This window comes from Anguilla anguilla, chromosome 14 (assembly GCF_013347855.1).
Source record: "Anguilla anguilla isolate fAngAng1 chromosome 14, fAngAng1.pri, whole genome shotgun sequence".
NCBI lineage: Eukaryota > Metazoa > Chordata > Actinopteri > Anguilliformes > Anguillidae > Anguilla > Anguilla anguilla.
In genome coordinates this window covers 24,838,848-24,854,076 of record NC_049214.1, presented here as the reverse complement: position 1 = coordinate 24,854,076, position 15,229 = coordinate 24,838,848, and the positions used below count along the sequence as shown (strand labels likewise).

General features: G+C 38.7%; 1 protein-coding gene across 2 annotated transcripts in view; it reads left to right on the top strand.

The window, feature by feature from the left end:
* The window catches only part of kcnn2 (potassium calcium-activated channel subfamily N member 2), a 39,265-nt gene extending 36,687 nt beyond the window's left edge, over positions 1-2,578 (top strand). Inside the window, exons 8-9 of one of the 2 annotated variants that reach the window (XM_035389930.1) lie at positions 790-859; positions 1,882-2,578. In XM_035389930.1, the coding sequence (XP_035245821.1) occupies positions 790-859; positions 1,882-2,166 (355 nt within the window). In that variant the 3' untranslated portion in view covers positions 2,167-2,578. The remainder of the gene's footprint in view (positions 1-789; positions 860-1,881) is intronic. The other variant, XM_035389927.1, reaches the window with a different exon arrangement.
* The last annotated feature ends 12,651 nt before the right edge of the window (positions 2,579-15,229 follow it).

Below are 15,229 nucleotides of genomic sequence, written 5' to 3'. Positions count from 1 at the left end.
AAAAAGGAACCTAGAATTTTTTTTATTGTTATTAATTAGTTGTGAAAAATGTACAGCCCTGTCTGCTGACACTGAATGTTTGTATTTTTTTTAAACATTCCACGCAGGCAAGGCGAAAGTTCATGAGTGTAGTTTCATTCCACTGGCATTCCAGCTTTTTACATGTCTGTTTCAGTGCTTGTGTAGCATGTGAACACCAAGGCCCTGTTTAGTCTGGGTATGTTGTCTAGTTTTTAATGGGGCAAGGACGTCAAGGGAACTGAGCAGAGCATTGTTCAGACTGTCAGTTAGGACATCCTGTGCCTTTAGTGTTTGAGGCGAGAATAGTAGGTAATCGCTCAAAAAGTGTGCTTTTCAACGTGAATAGGTGGCAAACACTTGAGATAAACAACGAAGCGCTGGAAAAATTCAAAAATGATCAAAAACTGGAATATCTAAAACAGACAGAGCATTAATGCCGTTACCTCTGCAGAGAGTAGAGCAAATATTTAGTTATGCAAAAATGTAAGTAGGGTCTTAGCAAGGACAAATGGGGCTATATTATTGTTTGACTTCTTTACCATTTTTTCTTTATTTTGTTTTTATAATAAGTATGAATAACTAAAACATTGCTGGCTTTTGTCATCATATTTATTGCTTGTATCAATTTTTTTTTTATGCAGCAAAAACTGCAATATAATTGTAATTGTTTGCAACAGGTGTGCCTTTTGAAAATGCAATTATTTATCAGTTTCTGTTGGTCAGCTACACTTCAATAAAATGTTGGCTTAAAATGGTCTTGTTGTTCAGATTAAGAAGTGTAAAAATGGAGCAACGCAAGCTGAATGATCAAGCAAACTCACTCGCGGACCTTGCAAAGGTAAGAAAAGCTGTTTGTTCAGTTATAAATTTAGTTTGATGGGATGCATGGCAGCTCTGTAGAATTATTTTTTTTGAATGCAAGAGAAAACCCTACTCACTGTAACCATGGTGAAAACCCGCTATTCTATATATTAGAGGGAAGCCTCAGATGATCAACCAGGTATGGCTTTTTCCCCCTCAATATCAATGTCCACACAACTGTCCACAATTATGTTGTGTAAACCTGCATGAAGTGAAAAAATTACTTAAAGTAAGTAGTCTAAGGGAGGAGAACATGTTCAAATCCAAAATGGTGGAAAATTCCATTAAGTACAGGTAATAAAAATAGTCACAGACACCCTGTAGGCTTCAACATGATTGGTGCGTCCTTGAGCCTGAAGTTTTCGTCTCCTTTAAAAAATAAATAAATGGATCAATTAATAGACAAATTAATTTAATTTTGAAGAATAATCAGGTAATATAAACACACAAACCCGACATCTGGAGGCATGCCATCTCTGTATAATCTGCTTTTGTTTGTTATCTGAGTGTAGCTTCTTGCTTCACCACACATCCCTGAGAGCCCATACACCTGCCAATGTAAAGTCATTGGTCATCAGACACTTCTGCCAATACCTAAAACACCCATCGTTGCACAGAAGCGATCTCTAGGCCAAAAACAAAACAGACACTAAACCTGAAATAACACCAAAAAAAACCAGGAAAGTGAGCTGTCCCATTAATAGTGGTCCAAGCGCTCCTAGCTGTGCGCTAACTACTGTCTGTTTGTATTTTCACGTCTATGCAGTGGAAATGTGTGATGGATTCATTTGGAAATGTACTTAGACTTCACTTGAAAACACACCAAAAAATTTAGCATTTGTCACACTCTGGGTCAGAATGCAGTAAATATCTGTAGGCGTGTGTGCTTCCACCCCATATCGTACTTCAGCATGTGACGATCACCCACCGACAAGAACAGTTCAGATGAAAGAACTGTTTAGGAAAAGTTTCTGACCCCCCCCCCACCTGTCGTTTCAGACTCAAAACACCATGTACGACCTGATTTCGGACTTGAACGAAAGGGGGGAAGACATGGAGAAGAGGATCTCGCACCTGGAGACCAGGCTGGAGACTCTGCTGGAGAGCCTTCGGGCCCTGCCCGGACTGATAAGCCAGATCATTAGCGAGCAGCACATGGACTTCCTGGAGTTCCACGTGCAGCCTTTTGATAAACTCAATTCCCACAGCCCCGACCGTTCCCATTCCCTGTCCCGGAGGAAATCCACGTCCACGGCACCAGCAACCTCCTCGGAGAGCAACTAGAGTCTGCCCCGACACAGTAAAGACGTTTTCTGCGTATATGCATTCAATGAGAAGCAATATTATTTTATTAAAGCATTTTAAAGTAACATCCAAGCTTTGATTACAGAATCAAAAGTATCTGTATAATAAACTTTTAAAGACCACTCCGCCATTTGTTAAGAACCTTTGATATATTACTTTTTTTTCACGAAGGATTTTACATTTTACATCCTTTTTGGCAGTGTCCCTCACGGAGGTACGTCGGAAGAGGTTTAGCAGTTTTATTGGGAATGGTCTTAGGCATTTCGTCCTTTTTTTCCATGTAAAATCAACTGATTTAAATGTTTGGGGAAAAAAGTAAGCAGTAACTCTCATTTCTTATTTAAAGGACAACTTTGGGGTTTTTTTTTTTTCCGGAAGTATTTCCAGCAGGCTGATTAGAAATGCTAATTTAGTCGCATCTTTCTTCGTGAAGCTTCGTTCGCCCCGATAAACCGCTCCTCTCTGCTTTGCGATGCAGTCAAACGAGGCTATGCGAACGAGGCTGGAAGTGCCCGTAAAATAACCTCCCTCGACATAATAACTGCACAGCCCGAAGGGCGCGTCCCTTCTGAAGTATGGGAGCAGCACAGTGAAATTAGTTATTTTTGCTACACACTTAAGGGGTTTGGAATTGAGAGCAAAAGATGAATATGACAAAAGTACAAATACAATTTGCTTTTATTTTATGCCATTTACATGCGTTCAGTTTACCATTTTATAGAAACTGCTGTTTTTGTGGCGAGTCCTCTGTTTTCAGCTGTGCAAAAGTATGTTGATGGATGCACTTAAAAGAAAATCTAAGCAATAGCCTAATATTTATTTATATAGCCCTGAAATGCCCTCAAAATGCAATCACTGCATGAAGTCTGTGACATCACCAATCGTTTGCCATCTTCTTTGGAAATGCTTTTCCTGCGGCTGCTTTGAGTTGATCTTTGTTTTGGGAGGTTTTTCGTCTACAGTCTCCTCTTCAGAAAGTGAAATGGAAGCTCAGTTGGAGTTAAATCAGGTGACTGGCTTGGCGAGTCCAAACTTTCCGCTTTTTCCCACTGATGAATGCTTTGGCTGCATAGGCAGTGTGCTTGGGGACATTGTCTTGCTGCTGGATTAAGCACCGGCCGATGAGGTAGGAGGAATGTCTGTGTACGTAGCCAGACAAAATCTGTCTGTACACTGCCTACATCCTACAGCTGCCATCCTGTGTTACATCATCAATAAAGACAAGTGAGCCTGTTCCAGAAGCAGCCATGAGACTACCTTCTCCAGGTTTCACAGATGAGGGAGGGGGGTGCTTCGCATCATGTTCTTTTCCTTCCTTTTTCCACACTTTCGGCTTTCCATCATTTTGGTCCAGTTTTATTTTTGTCTCGTCTGTCCATGAAACATCTGCTCCAGAACTCTTCTGGCTCATCTGTATTTTTTTTAGTGAATTATAATCTGGCCTTTCTATTCTTGCTGCTGATGAGAGGTTTTCATCTTGCAGTGTAGCCTCTATACTTCGGCTCTGAAAGTCTTCTGCGTACGGTAGTTTGAAATGTCTTCACCCCTGGTCTCTGGAGACGGCTGGTGTTAGGATTTTTCTTCACAACTCTTAGGATTCATCAGTCATCTACTACAGGTATCTTCCTTCTCTGACCTGCACGGTATCTATTTCTGAGTCAACCTGTGGTTTCTTTCTTTCTTTCTCAAAGACTTCCTTTCTTTTTCAGAACTGCTGAACTTGACATACCTTGACATTCTGTGCTGTCCTTCTTAATGAATTCTTCTGTCTTCTCAGCTTACAGTGGTTTTGTTACAGTTGCTTTTCAGTCAGTTAGTCCTCTGGTCTTCATGACCAGAGGCTTTTTCATGGATTGTTCACACATAAAAGAGCAGTGAGTGTCTAGTCTTGGTTTTGCCTTCATTTTTTGTGTGAACAATCCGTGCAAAAGGAAACACCAGAGCAACAATTAATACCTGTCAGTCATCCCTTAACTTACTTTTGCACATCTGGAAATGGGGGGGGGGGGGGGCTCAACACAAAACAGCTGTTTCTATAAAATGCTCAAACATATACGCATATAAATACCATGAAATAAAAGCTGATTGTACTTTTATCTCATATTCATCTTTTGATTTCAAATCCAAATGCCCCATGGCTACAGCAGAAATAATACATTTCACTGCACCATTCCCATGCTTTTGGAGGGGAATTAATTTTGCATCAGTCCATCACCACGCATTTGATGTTTCAGTTGATGGACTGCTTTTTTTAGCGGAAGCGTACACTGTTCTCAGTGAGCACTACGGCAAGCTTAGAAGCCTGTGACACTGCATAAATACAGCCTGCCACAGTGCAAATAAGGAAGTGTTTCTACAATGCAAAAAAGTACTGAAAATGAACATTACTATTAAAGTATGGAACAATAACTGCTCAGAATTATCTATTAAATACATCGGTATGTGCTAATCAAGCTTGTGTTTGGTGGAAAGCCACAATTAGAGGGCATTTCAAGTCTCATTCACACAGTCCCATTAGACTGCATTGCAAAGCAGAGTGGAGCGGTTCTCAGGGTGACCAAAGCTCAATAAAGAAAGTTGTGACAGTTATTATCACTATCAATCAGCATGGTGGATGATTGGAAAAAGTAGATCAACATCTAATAAAAACCGAAGTTATCCTTTATGATTGAAAGCTTCTCAGCAGTTTGATAGAGGCTGAGGTGCCCCATAGTCCGTAATCAGACCCTTACTGTCCTTGAATCCTGACAGCAGTGTTTCCGACTACGCTTGGGCGTCACATTAGCAGTCTGGGGCGGAGAGCTGACAGTAGGCTAACCATATTAGCCTAGTGCTAACTCCCAACCACAGTCCGCTAACCCGAGTTAGCAGTGGGCTTACATTAGCGGCATGCTATTAGCGCAGATTAATGTATGCCACTGCGTTATCTTGTGCTCCTGGCTGACAGCCCGGTGCCTCCCCCAGTATAATTACAGTAACGCGTCCCCTGTTGAGGCCCAGCTTTGAGGGACCACAGTCCCACATTGTAGTGCGGTCTCCTCTCTCTCTGCAGCTCTCGTGCCAGGAGAAATAGTCACAGCGCCTGATGCCCACAAAAAAAGAGACAATCAAGACTCCAAAAAAAAGTACTAGTACTACATACACATTAACAGAATTTGACATTATTTCAAAGATTTCCTCATGTTATTTTAAATTGTCAGTAACTACATTCCCATTAGAATGGTGCAGTAAATACCTGTGAGCACTAAAAAAAAAAAAATCACTTGTACTGTACTTTCCGTAATGGAAGACTGACTGGGTGGCCCCAGCACAGGTAATGCAGAGCTCAGTCAGGTGGAAGAAGAATGCCTTGCAGGAGCATATGAAACGTCACCACGGCCATAAATCCTTTTCCGCTGCATCTGTCGAGTTCAAAATGGTCGCCGGTTAAGACTACCTCTGTCGGATGAGTTTAAACGTCCCAGTTAACGGCGCGTTAAAATGGCGTTAAACCAGCATTGAAACTGTGTTAGACCAGCGTGAGACCAGCATTAAATCTGCGTTAAACCAGTGTTCAAAACAATGCGTTAAACCAGCATTAAATCTGCATTAAACCAGTGTTCAAAACAATGCATCAAACCAACATTAAATCTGCGTCAAACCAGTGTTCAAAACAATGCATTAAACCAGCATTATAACTGTGTTAAAACAGTGTTAAAACAGATTTCCATAACATAGGCTATTAAGTTGGACTGATAGTAAAAATAGCCTTGCACAAATCATGCAAAATCAATTTTACAGGCTAAAAATCTATTCAAAAACACATATCTTGTCAAGTGCTTTGTGAACAATTACATGTGAATGTTTTATCACTTCCAAGGTAGATTTGCTGTGGCATTTTAACCAAAATATAAGAGCTTAGCACTTAGGTCAACAATTTTTTAAAAGTTAAAAATTATGATTATTATTTGATACTTCTAACAAAAAATCTATTTAAAAAAATGAATCAATCAATCTCTCAAATGAAGATTGTAACACGTGTTCATATAAAAAAACATTTTAGCTGCAATTATTGGTGAAGATACATTCAATCACTTTAACTTAAGTCTGTACATCACTGGAATACTGAGTATGCGAGCTTCAGCATCTCCTCTGTTCCTAGTACATATTGGCCATCATAGCTTCATGTTATATAGCTCACACATTTCCCAAAAAATATATTTAATAGTATGAAGCATCATTTTCGGCAGTTTATGAATTCTTTACTCGTGAGTTCAGTTCTTGAATTGGCTTGAATTTAAACATCAATTTGAAGACAGTAGGGGATGGTACATGAAATTTTTTGGACTGAAGCTTAAGTTAACATTAAACTACAGTCACAGTTTCGTTTGATACTTTGCATCACTGAAAAAGACACTGTTTATTAAGTGCTTTGAAAAAGTATTCAGACCCTTGGACAATGAACATTTTGCTGGATTGCTGGATGTTAGTGACATTTTTTATCCATTAAATATAGTTATTCATCCCCCACCCCCCCACCGCCCGCTTCTGGTCTTTGGTGGACTGAAACAGGTTTTTCTGTCTGTATTTGCTTATATTTTATGCTGTCAAACTTTTCTTCAGTTCTGATAAGTTTGCCATTCCCTGCTGAACAGACACATCCCCACAGCAGGGATTAATGTGTAAAAGTGGGACGTATGTATTCTTGGGTTTTGTGCCAGTCACAAGGCTTCAGATTTTGAGCAAAAACTTAAATTTGGCCATGCTAAATTTTAGCTGCATCAGTGTCATGTTTATTTCATCTTCCAAGTGGGTTTGGAGGTTGGCTTTTTTATTTTTAATAATGGCTTCTTTCATTATAGCTGATCCCTGGCCCTGATGAGGTGTGGAAGACGGCCAACGTGCTCCCACTACATAAAATCACTGATCCCTGAAACCTAAAAAAAACGACCTCTCTCTCAAAGCGTTCCTGCCTGGCGGAAATCATAGATTCCCTGCTCAATGGTCAGCTCTGTTATTTCCTGGATATGAAATTCATCTCGGTTATCATTCTAGGTTTTGAGATGGATGCAGAACCACTCCGGCTGCAAGTCTCGTTTAAAATGGACCGCTTTTAAAAAGCGCCTTGGATAGGAAAGAGCATTGCGCTACTCTGTTCATTCATCTCTCATTTGATGCATTATTGCTGCATAGGCTGTCCTCTCTTGGGTTAGGTCTGCATGGAAGTGGTTTCATGAGATTTGGTGATCATATTGTGAGGACATCTTAGACCATTTCTCCGTACAGGATATTTCAAGATCCTTCAGATCCTTCAGTTCAAACCACAGATAGGACCGGAACATCCAGTTCCAGTCCGAATGCTGTTTAGCAAACTCAAATTTTGTATTTTTTTGTGATTGCCCTCAACAGTCTTAAGAGGTGGTAACCAGCGATAGACTTGAAGACTTTGTGTCCCCAAAATGCAACTAAAGTCTGTTGTTCGAAGTTCTAAGTTCTCCAAATCTCCAACGGTCCGGCATTAATTTTTTGTTGCCTCAGAAACCTTATGCCTCGCTGGGTGTGGGGGCCAGATGCACTTGTTTCCTCCACCAGACTGTGCTTTTTTAAACCAACTCATTAACCAAATATTGGACAGCGTTATCATCATTGTTTATTCGTCTCTAACCATCTCCTGGCTTGTGAAGATCAACAACCTTTTGCCTTCTTTCTTATGGGAGGCCATTACTTTCAATCACCTGTATTGTTAATTTTTTACACCCTTCTTTGCTTATCATTGGTGTGAATCATTCTGTAGATGAATGGGTCATATTTAAAACAAATATTTGTTTCTGAATTACAGGGTCCTAAATGAAAGTTTGACACTGTAAAAGCAACAAAATGTAAAAACTGTGCAAGTGAATACTTTTGCAAGGCATTGTGACCTTTAATAGTTTCATCGCTGTCAGGTTGGGGGATGGTTATCCTGAAGATATCCGCTTTATGTCATCCAAGCAGTCCCAACATAAACGAGAAGAAGGCGTTTAAATATGCGAGTCACCAGAGATATTACGGAAGCGTTACACAGAATCACGTTCAGCAGAATTTGAAAGCAATCAAGGAATAATAAATAGACTACCTTACATACCTTCACCGAAAAACAGCATAATATTCAACCTTATCAACCTCAATCAAGCAGACGGTTGAGTGCCTTGTTAAAGGTGTTCATTGTCAAAAAGGAGGACAAACAAGCAAAAATCACAGCGCACAACCGCATTTACAATAAAAACAATAGGTGTTAATTTTTCATTGAGAATGTGTATGATAACGAAAACATCTCACCGAAAAGTGATTATTAAAACACAAGGACCAAACACGTTCCATCACTTTTTAAAGCATGGGGGTTTTTATACTTAAAAAATTATTTTTAACCATTTAGTAGCTGAAATCTAAAATGCATGTTTGTAAGGATAATCACCTAAGCACCATTTGCTGTGAGCCCAAAGCAGGTGCTACAGTCCTCAATCCACTCAACATCTCAGTGCTCTGCCAAGATGATGAATCAACCACTTTCAAAAAAAGACTGCCATCAGACCCCAGTTTCACATCAACTGTGAATGCGACACTGAAAAAATATAGCACACAACCAGTCCATTAAGGTATCCATTTAGAGCAACAAAACTGAACTCATTCCAATAAAGTTGCCATTCAGAGATACAAAACCAAACTCATTCCAACAAAATATCCATTTAGAGCAACAAAACCAAACTTATTCCAACAAAATATCCATTTAGAGCAACAAAACCAAACTCATTCCAACAAAATATCAATTTAGAGCAACAAAACCAAACTCATTCCAAATATATCCATTTGGAACAACAAAACCAAACTCATTCCAATAAAGCTGCCATTCAGAGCAACAAAACCACACTAATTCCAATAAAGTTGCCATTCAAATCAACAAAAGCAAACTCATTCCAACAAAATATCCATTTACAGCAACAAAATCAAGCACATTTCAATAAAGTAGCCATTCAGAGCAACAAAATCTAAATTAAACAATTATGTAGCCATTTAGTGCAACAAAACAAAACTCAGTCAAATAAAGTAGCCATTAACAGAAACAAAATCTAACTGTGTTCTCCATTCTAATTTCCAAAAAATTGTCCATCAGTGCAATATCAATATTTCACTAATACTAGTTTTCACAGCATCATTTTTACCATCCATTTAGTAGTTTCAGCTCCTGTAAGACCTCATTCATCAACCACAGAATGTGCATACACCAGGGGGCATTGTAAAGGGGAGGGGGGGGGGGCAGCAGACTAATGGCCCCTTCAATTTGACATGTTCCCCCCATTATTAATCATCAGAAAGTCACTTGCTGCTTACTACTTACAGTGCTATTCAAGAATCACATAGAGGTAGACAGTGTTTCCTATTGGAAAATTAACTCAGCATTCCTTGCGACCACCATTAAAACTCTGACAAGCTAGCTTTGAAAAGCCTGGTCAGCTTGCTAGACAGTCCGGTAAGTCAAATAGTTAGCCAGCTAGATAACGAGCAAGTGAACCAGCTGGACTGTCTGATTAGCTAGCTAACTGGTCTGGTCTGGTCAGACAAGTCAGTGACATATTCCCCGTTCAAAAACCCCAAACGAGGTTGAACATTCCTGTGCTGCTTTACTGTCTGTGGCATTAGATAGGCTAAATTGAATTTTTGTTTTTGTAGCAATACCCATTAGCTGAAACATATGCCTTAAATGGGCATACCCAACTAAATGTCTGTTTGTCATGTCAAGCAGACATATCACCCAGACTTTGGGCCTTAGAAGCTAAAGACTGTGAAGGGGACAGATTCCCCCTCTGTAGCAAAGTTTAAGCCAACAGTGAAAGACGTGGGATTAATTCTAGTCTATTATGAAGCCAGTCAGTAAAAGAATGTGCATCAACAAATGAATCCAATCACAGACTACTATCATACAAATCAAATTTATACCTACCAAACAATAAAATAGTTTTATTGACATGTTAACATTATTTGATGACTAGAGATGTTAACTTAGCTAGTCTTCTGCACTGTAGCCGCTAGCTAGCCTAAATGAGAGAACTACCACTAAAGAGTAAAAGTCAAATACAATTTAAGAAATCTAATGAACAAGTTAAATGAATTGTCACATTTTGTGTTCAATTGGCTCTGCTGGACTTCAGTGGTGCCACTTTGGCTACTTTCTACGGTCTCGCTTTAAATATTTCATTAACATTAGATTTAGCCATCGATTAGCCTCATGAATTAGTCTAGGCTTAGCAGCACTAGCTAGCAGAAAAGGTAAACTTGGTAGCCTAAACTGGATTATACTGTATGAGATGCTCATTTTAATAAGTTTAAGTTTTGCTAAACAAGAATTTAGCAAGAGAATACGCAACTGGATTTATCCTGTCTAAGTGAAATGACTGTTGGTTCTTTTCATAGCTAAACAGCCTGACCACCTACACAAAACAGTTCTTCCAGTGCTCCCGCGACCATAGTCCAATCATAATACAGCCTTCACATTTCAAATTAATTAGCTAATTTTGCAGCTAATAAAGTTTTTGTAACATCGATATATTCAAATATAATTAATCTTTTTCACTATCAATATTTTTTATTGTATTTATTATACCGTAATGCATAAATGCATGAAGTGGAATGTAGGCTAGTAACGTGAATGGGCCATATAGTTCTGACTATATCCCTCATTTTCTATTTGGCACATAATTCAGGTAAGACAAATTCCATATACAGTGGGCACAAACCAATCAAGGTGCTTCCTTTTGCTTTATCTGTGACAGCACCCTAACAGCAACAGGATTCATTAAAACTACAGGTACCAGTAACTGTAATCAGCTGATGGAATCATGTTGTTAATCATGATGTCAGAAGGAGCCTATGGCACGGTTAAAAGGCTATCTACTTCAGTAAGGCAGCCTAAATCTAAGAGGATTTATTTAGCTCACAGACAGTCAAGTATGCTGGAGAAGCACGTACAATTGATTTCTTTTGAGCATTCAAGCTGTTGATACATGATCAATGTTCTGCTGTTGGCCAGCCGGCTTGTTTGCTTGGTGCAGTGATGCGTGGTCTTAACGCACAAGAAACTGAGTGTGGCCACCTGACCAAGACAAAGTGTGCTGGTCATTGGTTTGCAGCAGAGGTGGAAAATCCAGGTTCAGAAAGTAAAAGTCCTCCCCAGTATTTTGTTCCAGTCACCAGGATTTGCTAGTTAGCACGATTCTTTAGCCAGGGGGTAGAGCTAATTACCAAAATCAGCTGGCTGAGTTTGGGGGTGGGACAAACACATGGCAGGACTTTTACTTTCTGACCCCTGGACTTTCCGTCTCTGATTTGGAGGAGGGACAGGGAGATTCAGGTCCTTTCTGAGTTTCAATAACAAACTTTTCCATGTGGACCAATAGGTTACTGTAATTAAAACAAACATAGCTAGCTGCTTCAGTGTTCGGTATTATATTTCCATTCTGACACACTGAGGTATTTACTGAGTGAGATGGAGAGAGGAAGACTGTGTTGAAACAATCTCATGTTTCAGATAGTCTTGGTGCATGCTAATGTCCACACCAAAGTTGATTTACCAAGGTCAATTTTGTGTGAATAAAGCATGTACTTCCAAACAAATAGTGATTGAAAAGTTATTTTGCATATCAGACAGTCTATACATTTAAAGCTTTTTCTAAATCAAATAAGAAGTACAATGTATAGTTTTTATCAAAAGGACATTGCCATACTGGTTTGTTTCAACAAACGACAGGAGAACAGAAATCAGCAAACAAGGCCCAATGTCACAGTCACTCAACCTGAACAGTTACATTACTGGCAGAAGACCTCCCCAATCAGCCATTACAATGAAAGTGTGACACTCCTGTACAAACTTTCAACAGCACAAGTAACCATAGTGATATGGTGGGCCAATGATGACGCAGCGAGCATATCAACTCAGTGACATGACAGACACATGGGATGTGTTCACAGTATTGACTAATCACTTGTTCCCCAATGAATATATTATTCCACTCTGGTGTACACTGGACATGGAACATAAGCTTGGCCACTTCGGTTTAGGATGGTGCAATCTCTCAACTGAAGCATATGTGTAATGTAGGCAACGAAGATAAAATGCAAATTGTTCATTTGTACTAAGTATTGTGGATTTGAGCGTACAGTCAAATTTATAATGAAATTTAAACATCGAGTTTGAATAATGACTTGAGCTGAAACCAGGATTAGGGAGCAAGACTCCTTTGGCTATGAAATTTCTTCACAATTCTGATGATACAAACCACAGGTTTTAAGACAAGACAGGCCGTAGACGATTACGTGGGATCAATTCAGATTTAAATTTCTGTCCTCGCGAAAACCATGTTGATTGTAGGATCCGTAGTGCCTTTAACATTGCATCTGGACTAAGTGCTATTGACATTTCGCATTTCACTGGATCAGTTCAAGTCATCTGCTTCATGCTAGATAGAGAAGTAGGTTTACCAATATACACATTTAAATATAATCTTATAAATATTATACATTTTACCATATAAATACTCAAATATGTATTCATAGATCTACATACCTACATTATACAAATATACAGATAGATTTTATAAATTGACTGTTTGCTTGAATTTTGAACTACTATGGCTGGTGTCTGCCTTGCCCTTGATAAGTTTGGAACCAGGCCTTCATGCATCAAGAGTTTTTTTAAACAAGCATTACAATCCTATGTATTATTATTCCATATACTTGTAATCACCAATACATTAATATAATAAACATAGGAACGAGAAATAATTTGTTTGCTTGATTGTTAAAACCTGAATAAAATATCAAATATGAATCATACGGATCCTTCTTTTGGGTGACTGGGGGGGGTGGGTTGGGGATGGCAGTAGGTATGTATTTGTATTTTCTCTAAATATGGTCAAATTATTTTTAATTTTTACATTTACATTACATAAAAAAAAAAAAAACTCAGCTTGATTGGTAGAATAAAGAAAGATCACGTGTGATGTAACATCCCATATTTGCATTACATTTACTGTGTGCTTGCCAGTTATTTAAGCAGAACCTCAAAGTAACCTTTCTTCAAGTATCAAACCTTCAAGGGAAACAAAATTCTGGACCAGCAAGCTCGACTTCATCACAAACCAACAAAACAATATGAATTTGTTGGAATTATCAAGGCTGACTTTTTTGTGCAATATGTGAAAGAGACACTTTTTTTTTTTCAAAACAAAACTTACAGAAAACTGAGGTTAGAAATGAAATTTAGTTCCTACAAGTAAAACGTTTAAGCGGCCTCACCAGTTTGGGTGGAATGAGTCTGCAGAATCTTTAGAAACATATTTACTGCAAGCAGGTGGAGATCATAATAAGCACAATACAAATCCAACCCATTATCATAATTATATATATATATTTTTTTTTCTTTTTTCTTAATTGGCCCCTTTGATTTACTGATGTTTCACTAGTATTGCATGTTCAAAGGAGCACGTTATGCTACTCTAGGAATAACAAGGAGGCTTTCTTCCTGAGAGCGGAGCGTTTGTAAAGGATTATGGGAAGAAAGGAGATCATTCAGATACACAGAGGGCAGCCCATGTAAAGCTTTGAAAGTAGAAATATATCTTATAATCTATCCAGAATTTCCTAGCTCTGCTAAGAATACAAACAGCAGCAGTTTGAATCAGCTGGAGACCTTTCAGAAGAATTTGCACATCCAGACAAAAGAGCATTACAGTAGTCTAATGTTGAATTAACCAAAGTGATGAGTAGTTTTTTTGCATCATGTAGAGGCTGAATTTTTAGCAAGGCACCACCTGCCTGTGTGTTTTTACCACAGAATGCAAAATACTGGACTTACTGTGTGTAAGATAGGAGAATATCTAATTTCACATTCTTTCCAATATTCCTTTTCTAAACTTTGCAAACCTAATACGCCATGAAAGCGGCATCAACATTATTCGGTGTATAGACACAACCGACAGGAGGCAAACACAGATTCAATGGGGAGTTCAAACTTAGTTCATAAGGCATGTCATGGCCTTTAAGGATGAGGCTAAGCTAATAAAACACTTAACCAGCCTGCAGAACAGGCCAAGTTAATGCTTCGCCTTTGGCTCTTTGATAAGGCACACAAATTTGGCTGCTTTGTTGAATTTCTTTCAACCATTTTCTTTGTCTTGTACACACTCCGGGGTACTGTTTCAGAAAAAAAGCACTTGCTTCTACGCTGTGTTGTAACCACATGTAATCACGACAGGAACAGGAAAAATAAAATATTTTCTTTTTGTTTCTATCTTGATTTTCAGAAGGTCAGATGAGACACCCAAAAGATCTGATTCAGTTATGTTGGTACAGGGGTGCCCTTTATTTACCACAAATATGGAACCAAATATTTATGCATATTTAAATAGTATTTATTTAAATGTATAAATTCACAAAACTATTTCAATTAAAACAGCTTTTGCACCTTGCTCCATATTTTTTCACCCTCAAAATTAGTGCCTTTGACGTGCTTATAATGATAGAAGAGTGTCTGTACAAATGAGCAGGCCAGAGGTCTGGTTTCAGAACTCCAAAGCAAGAATACATTAGTTTCGAATACTACAGCCAAAATTCTGACAATTATGTAGCACTGACAGTCCGTAGTGAGAAAGAAACTTTTGTGGGGCAAATTCAACTTCCATTAAAAATTGAGCTAATGTGGTGCTTAGCAGGGAAAATTGGCTGAATTACTTAATATATTACTTAAGTGGTCATTTAATACTTGGCAAGGTATCGATGTTAGTTGGCTAGTAGTGGCCTTCATAGACTTGGTAGTTTTACATTGCCATCTCGCTAGGGCTATCATGCTATCAGCCACACTATGGGTAAGGTTATTTCTAACCAGATAGCTCAGCTAGTAGTGCAAGAATCCAAATCTTTTGAGTTGTTTGCGCAAGATTCAAGTTGAACAATATTTAATTTGCCCACAAAATGCAGTATCTGCAGATTGGTGTGTATACACTGGGTAGAGAACAAACTGTAGATAAAATAC